General features: G+C 39.1%; 1 protein-coding gene across 42 annotated transcripts in view; it reads right to left on the bottom strand.

Moving 5' to 3' along the window:
* The window catches only part of FGGY (FGGY carbohydrate kinase domain containing), a 278,664-nt gene that overhangs the window by 53,755 nt on the left and 204,138 nt on the right, over positions 1 to 20,771 (bottom strand). For 39 of the 42 annotated variants that reach the window (XR_005861966.2, XM_046944690.1, XM_046944687.1 and 36 more), the window contains 2 exons: positions 12,041 to 12,169; positions 9,692 to 9,795 (listed from right to left, as the gene is read on the bottom strand). Coding sequence is in view for 41 of the 42 variants with exons in the window: in XM_046944690.1 (XP_046800646.1) it covers positions 9,692 to 9,795; positions 12,041 to 12,169 (233 nt within the window). In the remaining variant the exon portion in view is untranslated. Of the gene's footprint in view, positions 1 to 7,111; positions 9,796 to 12,040; positions 12,170 to 14,483; positions 14,555 to 15,277; positions 17,137 to 20,771 lie in introns of those variants that run through there. The other 3 variants (XM_015291171.4, XM_046944706.1, XM_025153129.3) reach the window with 3 other exon arrangements.

The raw sequence follows: 20,771 nt of genomic DNA, 5'->3' as shown, positions 1-20,771 counted from the left end.
TTTCTGTGAAATGTCTGGATATAGATATACAGATTAACCTTTTTTTGCTCATATTTACTGTGTCGCCTTTCTTGAAATGGGAACTACAAGTCTTTTGATAAATGGACTGAAAGGTTGTCTGGTTACACAATAGCTTCTACTTGTATCCTCTGCTGAAATGCTATTCAACACTCTTCTAAAGCTATGCTGCTGGGGATATAGGGCTTCAAATGAGCTGGAACAATTTATACCACTCATTTATTTTTACTTCTCTTCCTATGATAGATTCTCACTGTCACAAAATGCCACTTGATGTGAAGATTATAAATCTCTCTGCACAGACAACTAACTGCAGGACATCTTAAATATTCACTTCATAAGACTAAATTTGCTGCTATGCTAAACAACAGAAACTAACTCCTCTCAATGTTGTAACAACAAAAATAAAAAGTCAAACCAAAAGATCCATATTGCTCAGTAACCTGTTAGCAGTGGCCAATAGCAGGTGGCTTAGGGAAGAACATAGGCACGGGGCAACAATACAATAATCCTTTCCCAGAATATCCTCCCAGTCTCCAGTATTTCTGTTCCCACATCCAACTGGCACAAGATGCCAAATCTTTAGAAGAGGCTGAGATTGCAAACAAAGCACATCTTGCATGAACACTAGAAATCTCTCAGTAAAAACTCCGTTTGTGCATTAGAAAATACATTTATTATAATGCTGACTTAGAGATCAATATAAGTCTTTAAAAAGAACACAGGAGGTTTTTTTGTTTGTTTTATAATGTCTCAGCACTATCCCTATAGCTTGCAGTCAGTTTCAGTTCTGGTTCCTAAACAAATATGTCACAGATAGGATTTGCAGCACTACCTCATTTTATGAGGCCAGCAAGACCTTGCCCCAACGTGAAAGGTTAGGAAATGTGCACACAGAACAGCTATGATACAAATACTGTGACTGCTCACCTCATATGCCAGACGGAATGACAATTCTGTCCTCAAATAACACTTAAAAATCCCTGAGGTTGTCTCAGTATAGTCTGAAGTGGGCCCATTCCTTGTCGCTGTGACTAGAGGACAGCAGCACAACACGTCAGGCCGGCACAGAAATACATTGTCCATAAGGGAGTTTCTGAGTGCTGTGTTTTCACAGGGAGCTGATGGTAGAATTGTTAAATTGCAGAAAGATTTGGGCTGTCCTGCTTCACATCCTTTCCCATTGACTGTTCCATAAGACCCTTGTTTTTTCTTGAAAAGTATTTTCATTGTCACCTCTAATATGCATGGCAAGTAGACAAAATCTTGACAGCCCAAGTTGGCCAACCCATTCTATCAGATGGTGACAACCCTGAAGAACTTGAAGCTCAGTAGCTGATGTAACAGAAATTTCAGGGAAGGGTGGGAAACAAATCGCATGTAGCACTTAAACAGATAGCTCAAGTTCTCTTGCATGGATGTAACATTCCTTATTATTTACAGGGTTGAATTGTTCTACAAAACCTGCAGTTCTCACTGCAACTGGTGCAAAATATCAAGGAAAAAAAATCTTTTCAAATGAGGTCTGGTTTACTTATCTACTTTGGATGCCCTTCCCATGTACCTTAAGATCTTTAAGATCTTATTTTTTAGATAATGCAGTACATTTTAGAGAGATATTTCTTTTCTCTTTTTCACTATTCGGTAGGTATACTCAATTAGTGCAGGCCACTACCAACAACAGTATCAAACTTACATGTAAAACTAATCTTCTTTTACAATACCTCTGAGTTAATGGAAGTAGATTTACATTACATGGGATATGCCATCACACACTATTTTAAACATGCTTTTATTTGAATAGCTAAATGGGTAAATCCTGAGAACCTTACTTGGTGTTTATTCAGCCCTTACTTACTGAGACAAACTCCCAAGGTCAGAATAAACACTGGGAGAGAACCTCAGGCCTTCACCCACAGTTATAAACAATGAACTCAGCATAAACTGTGATTCCCAGCTGACACTGGGAAAAAAGCAGCAGCTAATGTTCCTCCTCATTTGCGTCCAGAATGATTGTATGAAAAGAGATTTACTTTTTTTGCTAACAAACCTTGCTCCATCTAAGACACTGAAGGAGGGTAAACTGCAGAACAGATGTGATCAGGCAGAATCACATAGCACACCAGCAATATTAACCAGCATTTGGGATTTTGAACCCAAATCCCATAATACTCGCTACAAATACTGCTGCATCCAAACTTTTGAAACTAACACAAAACAATGAAGTTGTTTTTCATGCAATTACTGTACTCCCTTGAAAATTGTCTTTAATCACTTCAAGGCCCAAAGATATCCCAGCAGATAATAAGGACATCCCTTATAATCTTTCATTTGAATCTTAGCCATTCCTTCACAGTCCAGCTAAATTCTTCTGAGAAAAAGACTAGAATCAGAGAAGGACATCACTTGTCCTTTTGGTTCACCATGAGATCTGGACACACCAAGAGAGCAGCCTGTTTGATAAATTCATGGCACCAAACAAAAACAAGGCAAACAAGCCAACTGAAAAGACCACTCATTATACAGAAATATGCTTGTGATCTGAAGGAGTCCCCTATCTGTCTATCCTAAGAACAGCAGTATGACACTTAGGTTTGATCAAGATTAAGAGCTAACATTTTCTTTTTGGGCTGTAGGGAGAAATCAAGAGTTGGTCAGTTTGCAGCATTGATAAGATGTTATACCTGTCCTATCTGGCATCATCATTTCGAAGAATATAGAAAACAGGAAAATCTTCTGTTACAAAGGAGGGCCACAGTTGCAGATAGACTGTTGTGAACATAAACAAGAATAATAATAGAATAAAACAGAATTAAGTTGTTTTATCCCTTCCCTACAATACTACGGTATCTATACATCAATGAAGCAACATTTTTTTTTTTTTTTAAGTTTTCTTGCTGTAGAATCTAATCTCCCTCCTCTGAGAGACAAACAAAAACAACAAACCCTATTATAATATGTAAGACCTGTAAGTTAAGAATTAAAGATAGAAAGTGCTGGCTTCTAGAGCTACTAACAGGTAACATTCAATCCCACAGCAGAGAGTACAAATCAGGTGACAGTATTTCTGGCAGGCAGTCTAGACAAATCTTACTAGTGTCAGCATAGGTAGGTAAGAAGTCCAGCCACTTGCTCATGCTTTCTAAGGCAAAACACCAGACAAGCAGTGACAGACAGGAGATGGGTCCTATTAGGGGACAGATCTGGAGGAAGGCCAACATAAGCCTTCACATTCATTGTGCTTACGTCATAGAATAGAAAATCCAGAGAAGGAAGAAAACATCTTTGGTTCACACATTTATTGTACAGTGCAACACAGTCATCTGCAGCATATAAATGCTGTCATTTTAGAACAGGGAAAAATCTTGCATGCTTAAACATACTTAGCAAAATTTCTCAGATATACAGTCTCAAATCACAGTATAGGTGCAGTTTGTAAAGATTAACAATGAAAAATCTACTAAACTACAAAGCGCCTCATTCTCCCATCTAATAAAACTGAAATAATAGTTCCCACTCTCTTACTCCATTCATTCATTATTGCAAAGAACCCTGAGACCACCAAAGAGAAGACACTGGAGAAAGGCTCAGTATTATAAATCAGATACCCTAACATAAGGCTGCATGTCACACAGGATGGTTTGCAGCTAGCTGCAGAATGAAAAACACTGCATCTGCTGGAATTTTCAAAGCAAGCATTTTCACTGATGTCAGTGAGACACCTGTAGAATATCAGTCCTCATATAGTCCCCGAGTAGAATATTTTTCAAAGCATTTACTCTACCCTCATCTATTCTTCGAGTTTTTGAACTCACATGATCTGTTCACAAAAGGAAAGAAGAGTGGACTGCAGCTTTCTGGAAATGTTGCTAAACATTATTTAGGGCACATTACAGTATAGTGACTGGACCATTTTCAGCTACATCCCCATGAACAGGTTGACTACCCACAAAGTGATGCAACACAAAACTTGGGTTTCTGTGACAGGCATGCACTGAATAGGAATGTCCTATTCTCCGAGTCACCAAAGCATACCTGAGCTTTGAATTATGCCAGGCCAGGAACAAAGAAATATTGCTCATAACAAAAACTTTTAATAACTCATTTTCTGAGAAACCCTTCCTTTCATCTCTGCCAAGCTTCAGAAAAGGCTGGGAGGCAAGCAGAAATAAACATTATACAGACTCACCACTGCTGGCTCTAAAGTAAACTCTCCAACTTCCTATTTACATTTTAAGATCTGAAGCTTTGTGGTTTACTAGTTCTGCAAGTAAGTGCTTTGGGTTTTGGAGGCTGCCTGCACATGATGTCCCACCACTACTGAATTCTTCCTAGCTTTTATTAATATAATAAGGAGGTCAGAAAAGCAACAATCTTTTATATGCCCTGCTAGCAGAAATATTTTACTTCTCGCCTTTTATAAACAAAACAAAGAAAACAAAGCATACAATGTCAAATTAATGCCAGTGCAGGGGATATTACAGCTTTGTTTGTTTCTTTTGCAAACCAAGGATGCTAGAACATGGAACGAGGCAGCCTCATTAAAAAAGGGTGTGGAGGACTTCTTTGAGGGACGAGTAGAAGGCGGTGGCATTTTTATGGCTATGTAACCCTTCCAGGGCCATAGACGGAAAAATATCTAAGCAGGCCCTCTGAACGTTTCCTCAGAAGGCACAATCTGTGTAGAGCAAGGATGGGCAACCTGTAACAACAGTCATGAAGAAAATGTGGTTTTCATCTCATTCAGCCCCCTCCCTGACTGTAAAATGCCTTCATTAGCTGGAAAGTCAGCGCTGTGACTGCTGCCAAACTCAATATATAAGCTAGCAGAACTGAACTGAATGAGGACAGAGCAAGGGAGAGGTTCCCATGACACTAGTTTATTTCTCCCATTTGAAAGACACCAGCTCTGTGATTCATATCTGTAGAACTGGCCTCACAGAAGAGAATATTAAAAAAGCAGGAGGGCAAGCACTTATCAATTTCAAAAGCAGCCACAGGTCAGTTCAGAAGCTTCTCTAGATTGCCTCAGATTCAGAAGTGTTGCTTTTGTGGGATTTTTTTTCCCTTCCTGCTTTCCTCCTCTCTCATCTCACCCTCCCAAACCCAACCACTTTCCCCTGGTCAGCAGAAGGACAAGTTGCTGCCTTTGCTGAACCTGGGTCACAGCCAGCTGGCACCCAGGCTCCTCGCTGAGGGCTTCTGGCCCCATCCCCACGGAGACTGCACGTTTCACAGCAGGGCCACATGTGCAGCCATGCTGCAGGGCGCAAGGCTGACACGCTGCACACAGCTCTCTGCTCCAGAAACGCTCTGCTCAGTGCCATCCGATGAGATTAAATATAGCCGGGAAAGCAAGTACCAGGCTGTTTTGTCTCTGCAAGGTTTCCCCTCATCACGGATCATTTCAAGCAGCTGAGGAGTCCTTCTGTAGTAACTACTCTAAGGTCTGCTGCTTTAACAACGTGGCATGTTCTGAAGAGGAGATTCTGGTATCAGAGCCAAAGTATACGGAATCCACTTGCTGGTCTGGCTCCCACCGAGATTACAGAGATCAGGCTATGAGAACACTTCGAGCCAGCATGTCTCTGCAGCCTCCACTCCAGGATGTACTGTAAAGGACACGTACTGTGCATGCTTTGGGGGTGGAAACGTGCTTTGCACTCTATTTGTGTGAACAAAGCTGGCAGCTTGGGTGGATATTGTGGAGCAATGAAGCTCTATTGTGTTTGCCAGTCATCACGAGAATCAAATGAACAAATTTAGAAGAAGCAAATTGGGCTGAAGTTCCTTTAGAAGAAAACAGGCAAAGACTAGTCAGGCTTGGTAAAACAGAATACGGGATATTCTTCCTAAAATAATCCATAGTAAGCACTGGAACAGCAAAACAAACTGCCCATTTTGCTCTTCAGGTAGCTGTTCAAACTTGGTCTCTCAGATCATGTAGTGAATCTAAGTAAGATAGAAAATAAACTACTCGTGCCTCTCACATTTTAAAGGACTGAATTCTGAACTTCAAACCATGTATACATTACCACCAGGGGAAAAAATGACTTGTGCACCACAGAAAGTGAATCGGTTCCCAGTGACAGAGATAGAGGAGTAACAAGAAGATGTAAAAGAAGAGACTCCATCTAAACCAAAGAAGATTCCCTGACAATCCCAAAAAAGTAAGTTTTGCATACAGAGCACTGATAAAGAAAATGGAACGACTGAAGAATGACCAAATCACCAAATGAGGATGGAAAAAAAACCAACACACCAAAACTGAGACCCCCAGTAGAAAGGGGGGAACACTAGGAGTTTTCTGGTACAGAACATTTTGTGTTGTCACCATGGTGGCACAAGCAAAGTTTCCTTTAAGTTCCAAAACTAAGTGTGGGTGCTGGAGCTTAGAGACCCTTTCTACAAAGCCCGATGGGCGGCAGCAGCCCACGCAGAACAGCCAGCCACTGCGTACCATCACTTGAAAGGAATACCTACACTGCTCAGAGATCAAAGCCACAGCAAATGAATCCCAGCACTACACTAAGGGACCGACCTTCAAAAGTAAAAGGACAGCTTATTTGCCATTTCAAAAGCAAACTGCACTGAAGACTTCTGCTTGGACAAAGGAGGCAGCAGAATATCACATAAAATGAAAAACTGTCCAAAAATATTCAAAAGACCATCACCCCCCATCCCCCCAGCCATGGATAATGGATAAGCCCTCAGGTGGCAGTGACTTTCAGCAGCTACCTGCTAGGACCGGGTCATGGATCAGTAACCTAATTACACTGTGCTTTTTGCCTCTTTCACGAGCTAGTTAACTATCTCAACAGAAACACAGTGCTTTGCATATGCCTGACCATCCAAAACTGGCACTGGTTAATTCTTAGAAGTGGATCTTCTCTTAAAAATGATAGTTTTACCACAAACTATTACAGCCATGAATAAAATTAGGTTCCACATTTGCACTCTCTAAAATATCAAAGGCATAACTAGCAAAGTCTTTTGTTCAAGATCTCTAGAGTCCTTGGGGTAATAAAAATTGGGTCATGGAGTAGTTTCTCTTAAAAATTCAAAGAAAATGCCATGTTCAAGCAATACGTACTCTGTGACTCATGGAAGATTCAGTCTGAGAGTGGAAATACTGTACCAACAGACACAGCAGCAGTAGTACTCCTGCCCCCACCAAGAGGAGGAAGGGAGGGGGGAGAGGCATAGCAGATGATTTTGAACAGTTTCCTGTTACAATCCCTTGAAAAAAATCCAGCCGTACTTTCACCCTGCTTTCTGTTTGCTGAAGTTCTCCTGACATTTGGCTCTTTTGGTTGCCAGAACCACAACAAAGGACGGCCTTGAGTTTCCACACAGGCCATTTTCTCCCTCTCTCGTCTCTGATCATCTCACAAAGGTATTATTGTTGCTGGCTCACTGGGGCTCAGTGCACCTGAGGCAGATCAAAGGCACTTTTTAATGCCCGCCTGACCACACAGGTCTCTCTCCCACTGCATTAAATTAAACTCGATGATTAATCTCTATAGCCCTGAGGGTCCCTTGGTGCACACGGAGAGAGAAAATATATATTTCTATCAAAACACAAGTATAATATACTTTCATTTTATAGCCCTAATTAAAAAAAGGAACAGCTAATTCCAGCCAAATGCAGCTGCATATAGGTCTCATTAAAACACAAATACAACTGCACTGTGTGCTCTGCATTCATTTCATGTAGTGTACACAGGTAATAGATAAAATAACAGTAAACCAAAATCTTTCCGTAGATTAAATGTAGAGAAGTTTAGAATTTGCTTATTGTCTGCCTGATAAAGATTGCTATACTGCTGATCAGATAAGTGAAGGAAGGTAGTTAAGGAAATGATTATAAAATGCTGAGTAGTTACATTTAAATAAACCAAACACTGCACAAGCATCTATTCCTGAGTTTGCATTCAAGACTCTTAATCATTTGAAAGGTTCCATCTTGCCTATGGTGCACAGTGTATGCAGACTTCAGGTTAGCTTTAATGACAGAAGAGAACAAAGATTAACATCAACATGGACGTTATCATGCCACTTCTGCTACATTAGCACAGTTAACAGGGCCACATCTCACAACATCTTGGAGTATGAACACAATAAGTGCTTTTAAAGTCTTTACACTGATATGCTTTGATTTAGTTTGGGGAAAAAAAAATCAAACTGCAGTTGTGAACTGAGTTTAGAACTACGTTAGAACTTACCAATATACATATATTAAAAATTAATAAATAACCATACACATGTCCTCCTCCAGGGTGAGTTACTCTAAAGGAATAAGTTACAGCCAGCTGGCTCATTTCCAGCACTTCAACATTGCCCTCAGACCTTCTGGGGAAACTGACTGAGAGGTCCTTAGTTCATTTTAGCCCAGTATTATGTATCTATTAACCCAGCTTATTTTAATGATTTAAACTAACTCAGCTAAATGAAACAGGTTAGGAAGAGTTCAAGCAAACAGCTTCTTCTGAAGGACCTTCACCAAATGAACTGCAAACAGTAAAAGTAAGGGCAGGCTTGGAAGGGTAACTTCCACCCCCAGAGCCAGTGTTTGCGGGGTGCCATTCCAGCACCTTAATAGACACAGACACCAGTGTGATTTTTCGGAGACAGAGTAAGCTAATAGCAACACTCTAGATGTTCAAATCTACAGCTTAGGAAGGAATCCGAATATATTCCCATAGTTTTACAGCATCTAAGCTTTTGTTAAATGCTCTGCTTCACAATACTGGGATTATTTATATCTTTAAATTCAATCGTGCTTAAATGCTTTGCTGCACTACAACCCACGTGACAAGATCACTTTAATGCATGCTGTTACAATAAAGGCAATTTATAGATTCTGCTAAACCTGGTGCTTTATTATCTGCTTCCTTTCTTTTTCTCTACTGGAGATCTCTCTCCATGAAGCACGTTAGTTCTCTCTAAATTCAATAGCACTCCCACTGCCATTTGCTCATTTAGTAAAAAAAACAAGTCAATAATCAGTCTTAAATTTAAGAGTGAAATGAGTTTTAAATAAAAAATGTGGCAGAGAAGGGTACTTATCTAAATGGAATGCTTTCAGACTCATACATTTTAAAAAGGTATAAATTTCAAAAGCAGACACTAAATTTTAATTGCAATTTCAGAAAAAGCTTTTGTATTAATTCACTGAGAAAAATTAGCGAAGCAAAAATTGCTTATCAAGGTTTTTCTTTCTTTTTAGTCATGATACAGATCATAATTCCATAGATCATGGCAACCTACAGAGGTAGAATGATTTATATTGATTAAGTGAAGTAGTGGCGGAAAAGGGCTGTGACTGGAGACATGCATTCCTTCTCCAAAGACACTATTCTGTAACACATTAGTGACAAACTTGTCACAGATAACTCAAGCTCAGCCTGGCTCAGATTTCAGCCTCCTCTTTAAGCCACTCTAGCATCGTGGTTTCTACTTTTCATGTCATTTTTCAGTATTGATTTCTACTACTATTAAAGTCCTTGCTTAATAGCAAATGCATGGTAATATATAATTAATAACCAAAGGTAAAGACAGAGTTAACAGAAAAAAAATCAAGGCAAAGGATGAGAGGCACAAAGGTCACTTTTCCCTCTGAACACATACGTTACTATATTCTGTACAAATTAGGACTATACATACAACCTACCCCCATGTGGCACGAAGATGTTCCACAGATCAGAGCAACTCGTGATGTAACTGGCTGGTTTTCACATGGCAGGTTATGTCCTCTCACATCTGCTCCAATTACTCCTATTAAAATAAAATCAAAATGCTATTTTAGTGAAGAGCAAGCCAACCCTCACGAAACAGTGCTTTTCCATGCACAAATAAATGCCAAATATCTCACACGACTACCACAAATCATAAAATTCTACTTTCTCAATAAACAAAGCTATAAAATAACTCTGATAAAGTATTTCTTTTTTATTGCAGATGCATGAGGACACAAGATGTTTTCTTGTTCATGTTTATCATCAGGATCTTTAAGCGCTGTATCAACTACAACCTGACCTTCATTCCCTTAAGTTATGCTAACATACAGAAAAGAAATAGAAAAGAAAGACTGCCCTGCTAGGAAAGGCACCACAGCAGGTATGTTTATTTGTTGACGGTTTATCACGCACATGCTGTTTGATGAGTTTTGTCAGGGGATGAGTTGGTAAAAGGGAGAACTTGGCAGCAGACTGGAAGGCTGCCAGTCCTGCTGTATTGGCTGCTGCTGCTGTCTGTGTCAGACAGAACCATCTACAGGAGAACAGATTAGTCCTTCTCTACAAGGAGCCATGCTTGGCTGTAACTTTCTGCACGAAGCTTCTACATGCAAGACAACACAGGAAGGAGGACAAATACAGCAAGCACTCAGCCTACAGCAGAAATTTATAATGAGAGATGCCAGAAAAGGGCCAGGATATTGCTTACAGAATGGGGCAGATCTGCAGTGAATCTTCGCTACGTATCTTATTATGCTTATATCAGTTAAGGGCAGGCTGAAGTGGAAATTTTGCCCTCTTCTTCTCTTCTTAAGTCGTATTCTTGCTTGCATGGCATTGCAGCAACATAACAAGCCATGTCTTTTTCTTGGTCTTCTTTCTCGTGACCATTATTTTTTGATAGATCAATGTGCAGTTTGGTGACTGGTTTGGCAATCCTACCAGCATAAATAAATAATATTTCCCTGCACTGTAGAAGGATAGCAAAAGTGTTTGAGAGATATTTTATATTTTCAAAACCAAAGATTTTATGAAGTGAAAGATGCCAAGTGTTATGGTTAGTATGCTACATTTCCTTAACACCTTCTTGTTTAGGTCACAACTGCAAGATTCTGTTATCAATCTGTCTGCTGGATTTTCTCTTATCACGGTTGCCATGGTTATCATAGTATTATGGTTGAAAGTTACTTACATAATCAGAAAATCAAGGGCAAAAAATTCAGTGTCTTCAAAGATACGTCCTCCTATCCCTTCATCCTAGTTGGCTTGTGACTACACAGCAACATAGCTGTCATACACAGGGCTTATTTGTAGGGAGCAGCAGAAAACTAAGAGTATTCTACTTATGCTTTATTTTTCACTGCTCAGCACAGGCATGAAGGAGTTTATGTTACGAATTTTGAATAGTATTATCAAAAAGAGAGCAGTTTCAATAACACTGAAACTTCCTGAGGTAAGATTTTTTTCTAACTTACCAAACTCAAAAACCTCCATTTCCTACTGAAAAAGTTACATTGAATCACTTTGGTTTTTACTCTATTTAGATAAAGCTAAGCAGTATAGTAAGAAAATTGAAGGAGCTGAGCCTCACAAACATATTGCAATGTATCTGAAACTGAGCACATCAGAATATTGTGCTGGACAAGAAAAAACACTAACATTAGGCCTTTCACACTCCAGTTGTGGAAAAAAGCTGAAAGCCTCAGATGGGGATTGCCTCTCATAGGCCAGCTCTCTCTACTCTTGTCTGCTAATCTTACTCCTAGACCAAAAGCACTGTTGTTGGTACATATCCAGCACTCTGCTAGCATAAACATCTGTGAAAAAGTACCCACTGCAGTATTTAAAGAATGAATATCTCCTAAAACAAGAAAGGAAAACCAACTTAGACATAAGACTTCTTGCTTGGAAATGAAAATTTTTCTTTTTCTTGCTTATCCCCCAAATTCTGAGCAGTAGAAGATGTGCACTATCATCACTTGGCTTGCCAGCCCAATGGTGCTTCAGCTCAGGAATTCAAAGTGGAACTGACAGAAGTTAACACACAATTTGGAAGTCCAGCTGCTAAGAAACAAGCAGCAATACCTAAGGGCCTTTCTATAAACAGAAATTCAATGTCGGTACTTGTTGTTTGTTGTTGTTTTTGTTTTTAATTTTAGTTATGTTATTTTATAAGAATAGCATCTGAGCAAGTTGCCGGATATAAAATTGGCTATGTGAAAAAAGAGCAAAGATTAATTCAATACATTCCTGTTTCCCAGAACAGTAAATATGCGACTGAGTACCTAGTCCTCCAGCATGTGCATCAATGAGAGATGCTGCCACAGCAATCCCTTCGGGGAGACCGAGTTCTTTTGCAGCTTCTGGCGTTAGACCTTTTCCAACAGACTCTCCAGGAGACAAGACGTGGTTTCCTGGGCAGACACAAGAAAAACCATACACCTGTGAATTTACTAAACAGAAAAACAAACACGTATGTTATTACAAGAACTCCCTTCCTCTCCCTGAAGTTAGTTGGTATATGTAACACTAAAAACTGCATCAAAGAACTATCTGATTAAGAAATATCTCTCATTATGTATCTGTATGTTAAACACAACCATGCTAGATCAGGCTGCTCCATAGTAATTTAAAAGTTCAAAAGCATTCAATGCCCTGTCTAGCCACAGAGAAAGATCTCACCACAAGCAATTAAATTTTGCTTGGCAGCCTTCCAAGAGATATGAATACTTGTGCAGAAATTCCAAGTTCTTGTGGCAGTTGCTGCATACACTGCCTGCAGCCATTCCCTATGTACAGGAATGAGATTCAGCTCAGGCCATGATCACCACTGAAAGCAGATCCTGTTAAAAAAAATAAGACAATAACCTTCCCTTTCCCGCCTCCCCCCCTCCTATCTCCATCCTTTCTTAGAGCTTCCACTAACAGTAAGTTGGCTGCAGTAACAGAAACTCTGAAAGAGAAACCAGCAAATTACTGCACTGTTGCAGCTGTACTTTCTCATAAATCTAACCATCCATTTTTGAGTCTTCACTGGAGGTACAAAGAACATCATGGCCACCCCAAACATGACCAGTGCAACTCTCCTATGCCAGGCTTGTCACCAGGAGTCCTGTGACAGGTCTCATCTGCATTGGTCTGCACTACCGTAATGCACTTTTATTTTCATCTAAAATATATCGTTTCAATAATTAAACCACAGTGATAGAGATTGCTCAGAGCTTAAAAGAAACGTAGATTCAGGAAACTCAGAATTGAAGGACACAGTCTCCTCCCTGGCAGCCAAGCCTCACCAAACCCAAGGACATGACTGACAGCTCCTGGAGTCACACACACTTCTGTTTATCTACAGGTTTGTTGAGTGAGAGGCAGTGAAAGGAATAGTAGGCAATCTCATATACCTCCCAGCCAATCCATGCCTTCAAGACAGACTTAGTGCTCATTTAGTAGTACATATCAGTAGTGTTACTCAGTTCTGCAAATCTGCAGGGCAGAATTGACAACACCTCTTTCTGAAAAAGAAAAGCCTATTTTCATAGTTGATTCAGTTGAGAATGTTACACCTATCAAGCATTTCAATGTGTAGAAAGGGAGCAAAACATTGTCCACAATAGAGGTTAATTAAGAACAGCATATTGTAACTTAACAGGAATACACTAATGCCCATGAGTACTACATTGTAGAAATAGTTATACTATATCGCTGCTTGATGAAAAGGTTATAATATTAAATTCACAGGTGGAAAATGGGTCTTCAGTTTCATATATCAGAGAGGTAGACGATCTTAGGCTTGGCTGCAAATGATGCTGATTCTTCACTTGATGAAAAAGAGCCACATCCTGACTAAAGCAATGCATGGGGCACTTGGTGATTAGACAGCACACAAACTTCTTAGAGTTAATTTCTCCAAGAGTCTCTACACTGTTGAAGCCACACCTCTGCCTCTGAAATGTTAGACTGGATTTTTCTCTGGAAATTTACAACAAATCCGTCATAGCCAAATCTTCTGGCTTGACTTTGGGTTTATATTCAAACATTAGGGGCAGTAACCACAAGTCATTGTTTCCAGCTCTCCACTAACTTATACAGAAGAATGTGATAACGTCTTCACACCTCCTCACTCAAAAAGCCTACATTTTATTAATTCTTAGTCACCGTGCTAGCATTTACAATGGATGCATGTTTTGTGATTTTTTCCCCAGCAGTAAGATTTGAGAGCGGGATGCTTCTCTTTAAGATAAGTTTTTTGTTGCCTTCTGGTTTCTTAAGACATAAGAAAATAATACAAGCAAAACAAAAGTTGCATGGTTCACCTAACATTCAAAGACCAGGTAGGTGGAAGGAAGTTCAAAAGAGTTCATGCAGCTAAAACCACATCTTTTTCTCCAGAATCAGCTGCATAACCTGAAAGCCTACAGATATATTGTATATACAGCACAAGACAAAAATAATCTGAAATAAAACATCTTTCCAGGCACTCAGTTCCACTGTTGGCTTATTAGGGGCTTATTTGTATCAGTCATACTGGTCAAATATTTTAATGTGTAATTGTTATATGGTTGTGCTCCAATTTAGAGATCAGGGGTACCACAGTCTTTTCCTACCAGTTCTCAATTATTGTATTTCTATCTAACAAGCATTAAGGGAGCAACTCCAATATAAGGATAATCCTCTCCTCTAATGGAACAGAAAATGACCCTATCAATTCCATTGGTACAAGCTACGTACCAGCATGACCAGCAACACTGCTATCCTCCACAGGATCCAAATGTGTGAGAAAGTGCCCAGGGATGGGTTTCCTGTAATTTGAATGCACAGCATAATAACACTGTTTCAATACATGAATTCAAGGTAGAGTTCAGCCAGCGTCACTTTGAGTTAAGGTAAAGCTGAATGATTATTCCTTGACTGAAAGCACCTCCAGACAATTTGGGAAGTGACGGCACCCAGAAGTCCCCCTTATATGGAGTGCAAAGGGGTATCTCCAGCATCAACCAAGCAGTCAGGGAAATCAGCAAGTAGAATATTGACTCCGACCCTCTACTTCCTCCTTTCAGTTTTAGAAATCAGTGAATGTTCTGATACATGCACGTGATCTCTTCTTAAGGAGCTTTATAAAAGAGCAAAAGCAGGCTCCATGTGGCCGCTGTCACCACAGGAGTTGCTTTCCCACCCACGCAAGAGTGAGTAAGTAGGTGTGGAATGGGCAGAGACCTAGGAAGGGAATTATTATTGCCATGCTTTAATCCCCACTGGAAAAGTAGAAAACTCAGCTAAGCATCAGTATGCCTGTATGTCTGTACGTCAGTATGTCTGTAGCTATAAAGCTATTACAAGATAAGGTAAAAGATGTAAAAATGCAAACAAAGAGGAGCCACAACTGAAAAGCAAAGTATTTGAAACATATTGTAGACCAGTACTTGGCTGGCAGAGAATGGAGATTCTAACTTGAGCAAAATGCAGTGGCTCTTGAAGTCAAAGGACAGCTACTATAAGAATAAAGGCATTGCACAACTACTCACCAGGAATTCAACAGCAGGTGCTGCCACCCTTAAATCCTACCTGTCAGGGAAAAAAAAGAAGCTGCCAGAGAGGGAGGAAGGGAAATGAGCCTCCCACATACACAGGCAGTCAGTGAGAGTATTACAGAGCCTGTATAAAAGAGGCAGTGAAAGGACCGAGTCTTCTCAAGCCTCCTGCCAAAGTAAATGTATCGAGTCCTTTGTTTACAGTAGTCTCCTGTGCAAGTCATTTACCTTTGCTATAACGATTTCCAAAATTAGACCTAACCAAACAAACCCATAATGGCTGAAGCTGGAGAACTTTGTTTCACATTCATACAGCTGTTTCACTAAGCCAATGCCTTAATCCACAACCTTTTCATTTTGTACGAGACACATTATTTCTAGCTATTTTTCCCCTATAAAGCAGCAAGTTTACAAAAGGAAAAAGCTGTCTGAATCTCTTCCTCCTCTTTAATCCTTTTTTGAAGACTAGTGTTAGAATTTGCTATGATCAGGTTTTGTTTAATGAATTTGTGGTACCAATGACCCTCTACCTTTTAGGCAGTCACCACAGCAACCAGCTATTTACCAGACGTAACACACAAGGCAGACAATACATCTTCAGTCAATTCCAGTGATCAGAATTCACTCTACAGTCTTGCTAATATTTAACAGAGCTAGGTTTTTTAGTACACAGACCTTTTTAAAATAACAAAAGCAGGGGGCCAGCTAACTCAGCTATGACATACTCATCCACTTGAGAACAGCTTTTCATCCATCATGCAGAACCTGACTGCACCACAAATGCAATTAAATTTGGCTGTTTAAGTGCAAAAAAAAATTAGAGAAGAAAGGAAAGGAAAAGGGGTTGTTCCTTTTCTTCACTAACTTGCACAAGCAAACTTGAAGGGATATATCAATCCCTTGTTGAAATCAGAGCAGCCTCAGAAAGAAACACAACAAAGGATAAGTTCTGTCTCTATTTCATAGACACCTCCCTGAAACAGGTCAATTTAAATGCTTTTTAAATCACAGAATGGTTTAGGTTGGAAGGGATCTTAAAGGCCACTCAGCTTAAACCTCTTACCAGGGGCAGGGCTGCCACCCACTAGATCAGGCTGCCCATGGTCCCATCCTGCCTGGCCTTGGACACCTCCTAGGATGAGGCACACACCACTTCTCTGGGCCTTAGTAGAAAGAGGTACTGTCCATTCAAGTAATTCAAGTAATGAGAAACACAGGAATTCTTTCTCCTCCTCTGAGCCACAGTATTATAAGCTTCGTGGAGCATTTTCTCCAAAACTTTGCTAATACTTGGAACAGCCCATTTATGTGGTGAGTTCATTACAATACTTGTAGGCACTCTCCAATTTTTGTTTTATATAATAATAACAGAATGCCAGAATTCTGGGATATGCAAAGTATCTGAGTAATATAGTTCTACTTTAATGACATCAAAATCCCATCCCACATAAAATAAGTTACTATTACACACAATAATCATATTTTACTGATGAACATATTTAGTACAACTTTTAAATCTAGCTGGTGAGCAGAAGTGGTTGACATTCAGAGAAGAACATGGCAGGACACTTACATTGACGAGAAAATAGTATTCATTTTCTCTTAGGACTAAAGGTATGGTGGTTAAAAAAGGGTGTTAGAAACGGTCAGATTTTTTATTTTTTAAATGTGGAAACATCCTCCATAAAATTTCTCAGTTGGATGTTGAAAACTTGAGAATTTTCTTTCAGGAAAATGAAAACAAATTACTACAGGATAGCTTATTTTGAAGTGAGAAAACCACTCAGTTAAACAAGCTCACTTGGGCTTTCTTCAGTTCAAAATTCATCTCTATGTGAGCTGCTACAGTAGCTTTAGGCAAGTCTCATTTGGGTTCTTTCCATCCCACCCTTCCATACAGCTTATGCTTCTGGCTGAACTACATCTCAACTACCTAACACATAATTACTTAAGGCAGACATGTTATGTTGCTAAACACTGGCAAAAGCAACCTAAGTGCAGGCAGATCTTGATTCATTAAGCTGAAAAGTTGGTTTGCAGACCATAGGAGCCTACTTCAATAAATACCATTTCCCTCTTGTCCAAATGAAAGAGAGCTACTTCATGGAGAAATGAAAAGCTTTCCTGGTTAAAGGTCAAAAGAAAAAACATTCTGCATTGTTGGATTGGTAGGCATGTATGCTGATGGACGTGACTGAATTGTCATCTCCAGATTTCAGTGAAATAGTGCAGAATGAACATCTTTTATAACGCATGGTTCACTACTCATTCAGCTTACATGCATGTAGGTATACAGTACATGTATTTAGATGTCTTCCTAAGTACCTAGATGTAACATGCTTGCATTTAAATTCAGCTGCCTGACCTCCCATTTTGCTTGCAATCAGTAATTTCAATACACCAATCATTTGTATTTCTGAAACCTACCAGTACATAATTCCTAATAGTGTCTCCAGATACTGGAGCTCAAGAAGAGTCGTCGGTGTAGATGACGTGACTACTGCAATACTTTCGAAGCTGCAAGGAATCAGTCTGGCTTGGTACAGTATGCCACTAAGACTGCACACACAATTGTATATCTTGTATTAATTATAGATTTCTACTTCATGGGTTTTTTTTTTCTATTACAGGGCAAGACTCCTCTCAGTGGCACATAGTAGCAATGCCCACAAGCTGAAATAAAGGAAAATATACATTTAATCATAAGAATAAATGTTTTTATTGAAGAAGGCTGGCTAACACACTGGAAAAGGTTGACTTTGGAGTCACCATCCTTGGAAATACTCAAAACTCAAGACACAGCCCTGAGCAACCTCCTGCAGATGACCCTGCTTTAAGCAGTGGATTCAGACTACATGATACCCAGAGATGCCTTCTAACCTCAACCATTCATGTGATTCAGTGACCTCAACACTTAAAAAAAAAAAAGTATAAGTCAAAGGACTATGTCACTTTTCTAAGAAAAAATACTTTTAACTTGTTACTGCTGAATCATAGATTATGAAAAATGCCTCAAGCTTTGAGGAAGGAGGAACCCTAAAACCACTTTGCACTGTGCCAGTTTCACCTCCTTCACAGTTGCTGCAGCTCTTGGATGGTTTGAAGTGACAGGAAGCCAGAAAAAAAAAAAGTTAATATATCTGGAACATTCTTCACTTGTAAATTCCACAGATAAGTGTAAATATCCTGTGATTCATTGTTTTAACTTCATTCAAAATTGTAACCTGTTTTAATTTATTGGGAATAGAAGACAAAAAAGATGAAAGGGCTCCATATAGAAGAGAAATGTTTTACTTACTGTTGTCTACTATTTGCAAAACATGGTGTTAAAGCTCATTCTTACAAGCTGGTTTTGTGAAGAACTGGCAGTTATGAGTTGACCTGAATAAACATCATCATCTGCCTATTCTAGCCTTCAAGGAAATCCCTCATAAACTTTGGAAGATCTGTCAAAGGCTTTAGAGAAGTTAGAAAATTGGCAAAATAGATTACTGTGTTGTAAGTTAATGTTCACTCTATTCTCCCACCCTGCACTGATTCTTCCATTTTCACTCTAAAACATAAATAAATTAAAGGAACTTAGAAGTATTAAAACTGATCACTTCTAACAATATACAAAAGTAAGAGGATGCTAAGTGCAAAAACAGAGTACACAATACCATTATCTCTGTTAGTTTTGTATATGGAAGTAGATAATAACATATGCAACACTATAACCATTCATATAAAACGTTCATGAATAAAAAGCTTGCAATTTTCTTAATTGTTTGAATGCTTAAATGACCAGAAGGCTGCACTTACCTACATCTGAAAACCCTGCATATTGTAAAGCTTTCTCACAGTAAGAACGATAACCTGCCTGCTGTAGGGGGCCTGCTTTGCAGGGGATCCGGACTCGATCTGTAGAGGTACCTTCCAGCTCCTACAATTCTGTGATTCCGTGATAACATATCAAGAAAGTCACAGCTATCTTGTCAAAGTCCTAAACTGTATAAGGTTTTCTTTATTATTAATTTAAGAATAAGTGATACAAATTAAAGAACATTAGAAATGAACATAGTCATGCAGTTCAACAGATCTTACTTCTCGGGACTCTCAGAAATGGCCTACACAAGCACATGAAACCATTAAACTTCCAGGCCTCAGTGTCCTGGAATGAAGGGAAGGGTTATGGTCAAGAGATGGCAAAGAGCTTGGGCTGTAAACAAAATGTCAGCCTTCAACACACGGTGTACAAGAACAGTAAAACTTGCTGGGCAGTACACACAATGTTCTCCCAGGTAAATTGAGCCATCTTCAAACAAAGAGACCTGCATAAAATATTACCATTCAATAAGAAATCATTATTTGGTCCCTTAAGTAGCCCCTGAAGTAGAGAGTTGTGATGAAAATTTATCAGTCTTTTTCCTCTAAATGGAATATATGCTTCAGTACACTAAGAGATCTACAGCACATGAAATTTTAAAGGAATTGTTAATGTCCTTCTAGGTTTTAGAATACCACAAAGAGATACTTGCCATGCATTTTCACCACAACAGATAAATGCTAATGCTTGTAGTACACAACGCTTTCACAGTGGTTTTGAATACAAGCCATCTTCTGCTCTCTTGGTGGGCAAATTAACGAGATCAATAAATTCTGAAATATTTTCAGATACAAATCTTTACCTTCACAAAAGTGATCAGTAAATTCACAATGTACACAGACAACTTATTCTGTGGATTCCCTGAAAGGTTACTCTGCTCTGAGAAATGTAAAATGTCAAAGGCCTGGGAATTTTCGTATGTGAACCCACACTTTGATGTGGGAAAGGTCTGTGGATGATGCTAAAGGTCAGAAGTGAGGGTCATCCTTAATCAACAAGGTTATATGTTAAATTAAACTGAAACTAAAAGCAGCATACTACCTGGAACCACAAGCACCGCTCTGATTACAGTAAATAGATTCTTAAAGGGCAAGACCTTTTAAAGTGATGTTGAAAAGCATATTTATCAGAATAAAAAAATAAGTACATTTAATAAGTTTCTCTCAGGTAATTTCCATATATATTTTCAGTGTCATGAAAGTTAAAGCTACTTCATAAAGCCTTCCAGTCATAATTATTCATCCTCTGATTGGAAACAACACTGTCTTCAATAACAGATGTAAAAATGAATAACATTTCTGCCCATTTTCAACTGGTAAACTACATTTTTGTTACAACAAGAAAATTCAGCTGATTTTATTTTGTGATTTTTGCTTTCTTTAGAATGAAAAGATGATTCAGAGTCTAGTGCTTCTAATCTTTCAGGACAGATGGGAAAAAAATATCTTTTCAATGGGATTGGGTAGACATTAAAATACATCCCTGTATTTGAGCTAAACAAATCTTCAGCAGAGGTATGTGGGCTTGGACAAGCTCTACAGGAGAAGGAAAAGGGAAATTCCATAAGAATTACTTCTGGCTTATCAGGGTCTTGTTTATATTTTTATTTGAAGAGGAGTTTTC

Source organism: Gallus gallus, chromosome 8 (assembly GCF_016699485.2).
Source record: "Gallus gallus isolate bGalGal1 chromosome 8, bGalGal1.mat.broiler.GRCg7b, whole genome shotgun sequence".
NCBI lineage: Eukaryota > Metazoa > Chordata > Aves > Galliformes > Phasianidae > Gallus > Gallus gallus.
This window is presented reverse-complemented; position numbering and strand designations above follow the sequence as displayed.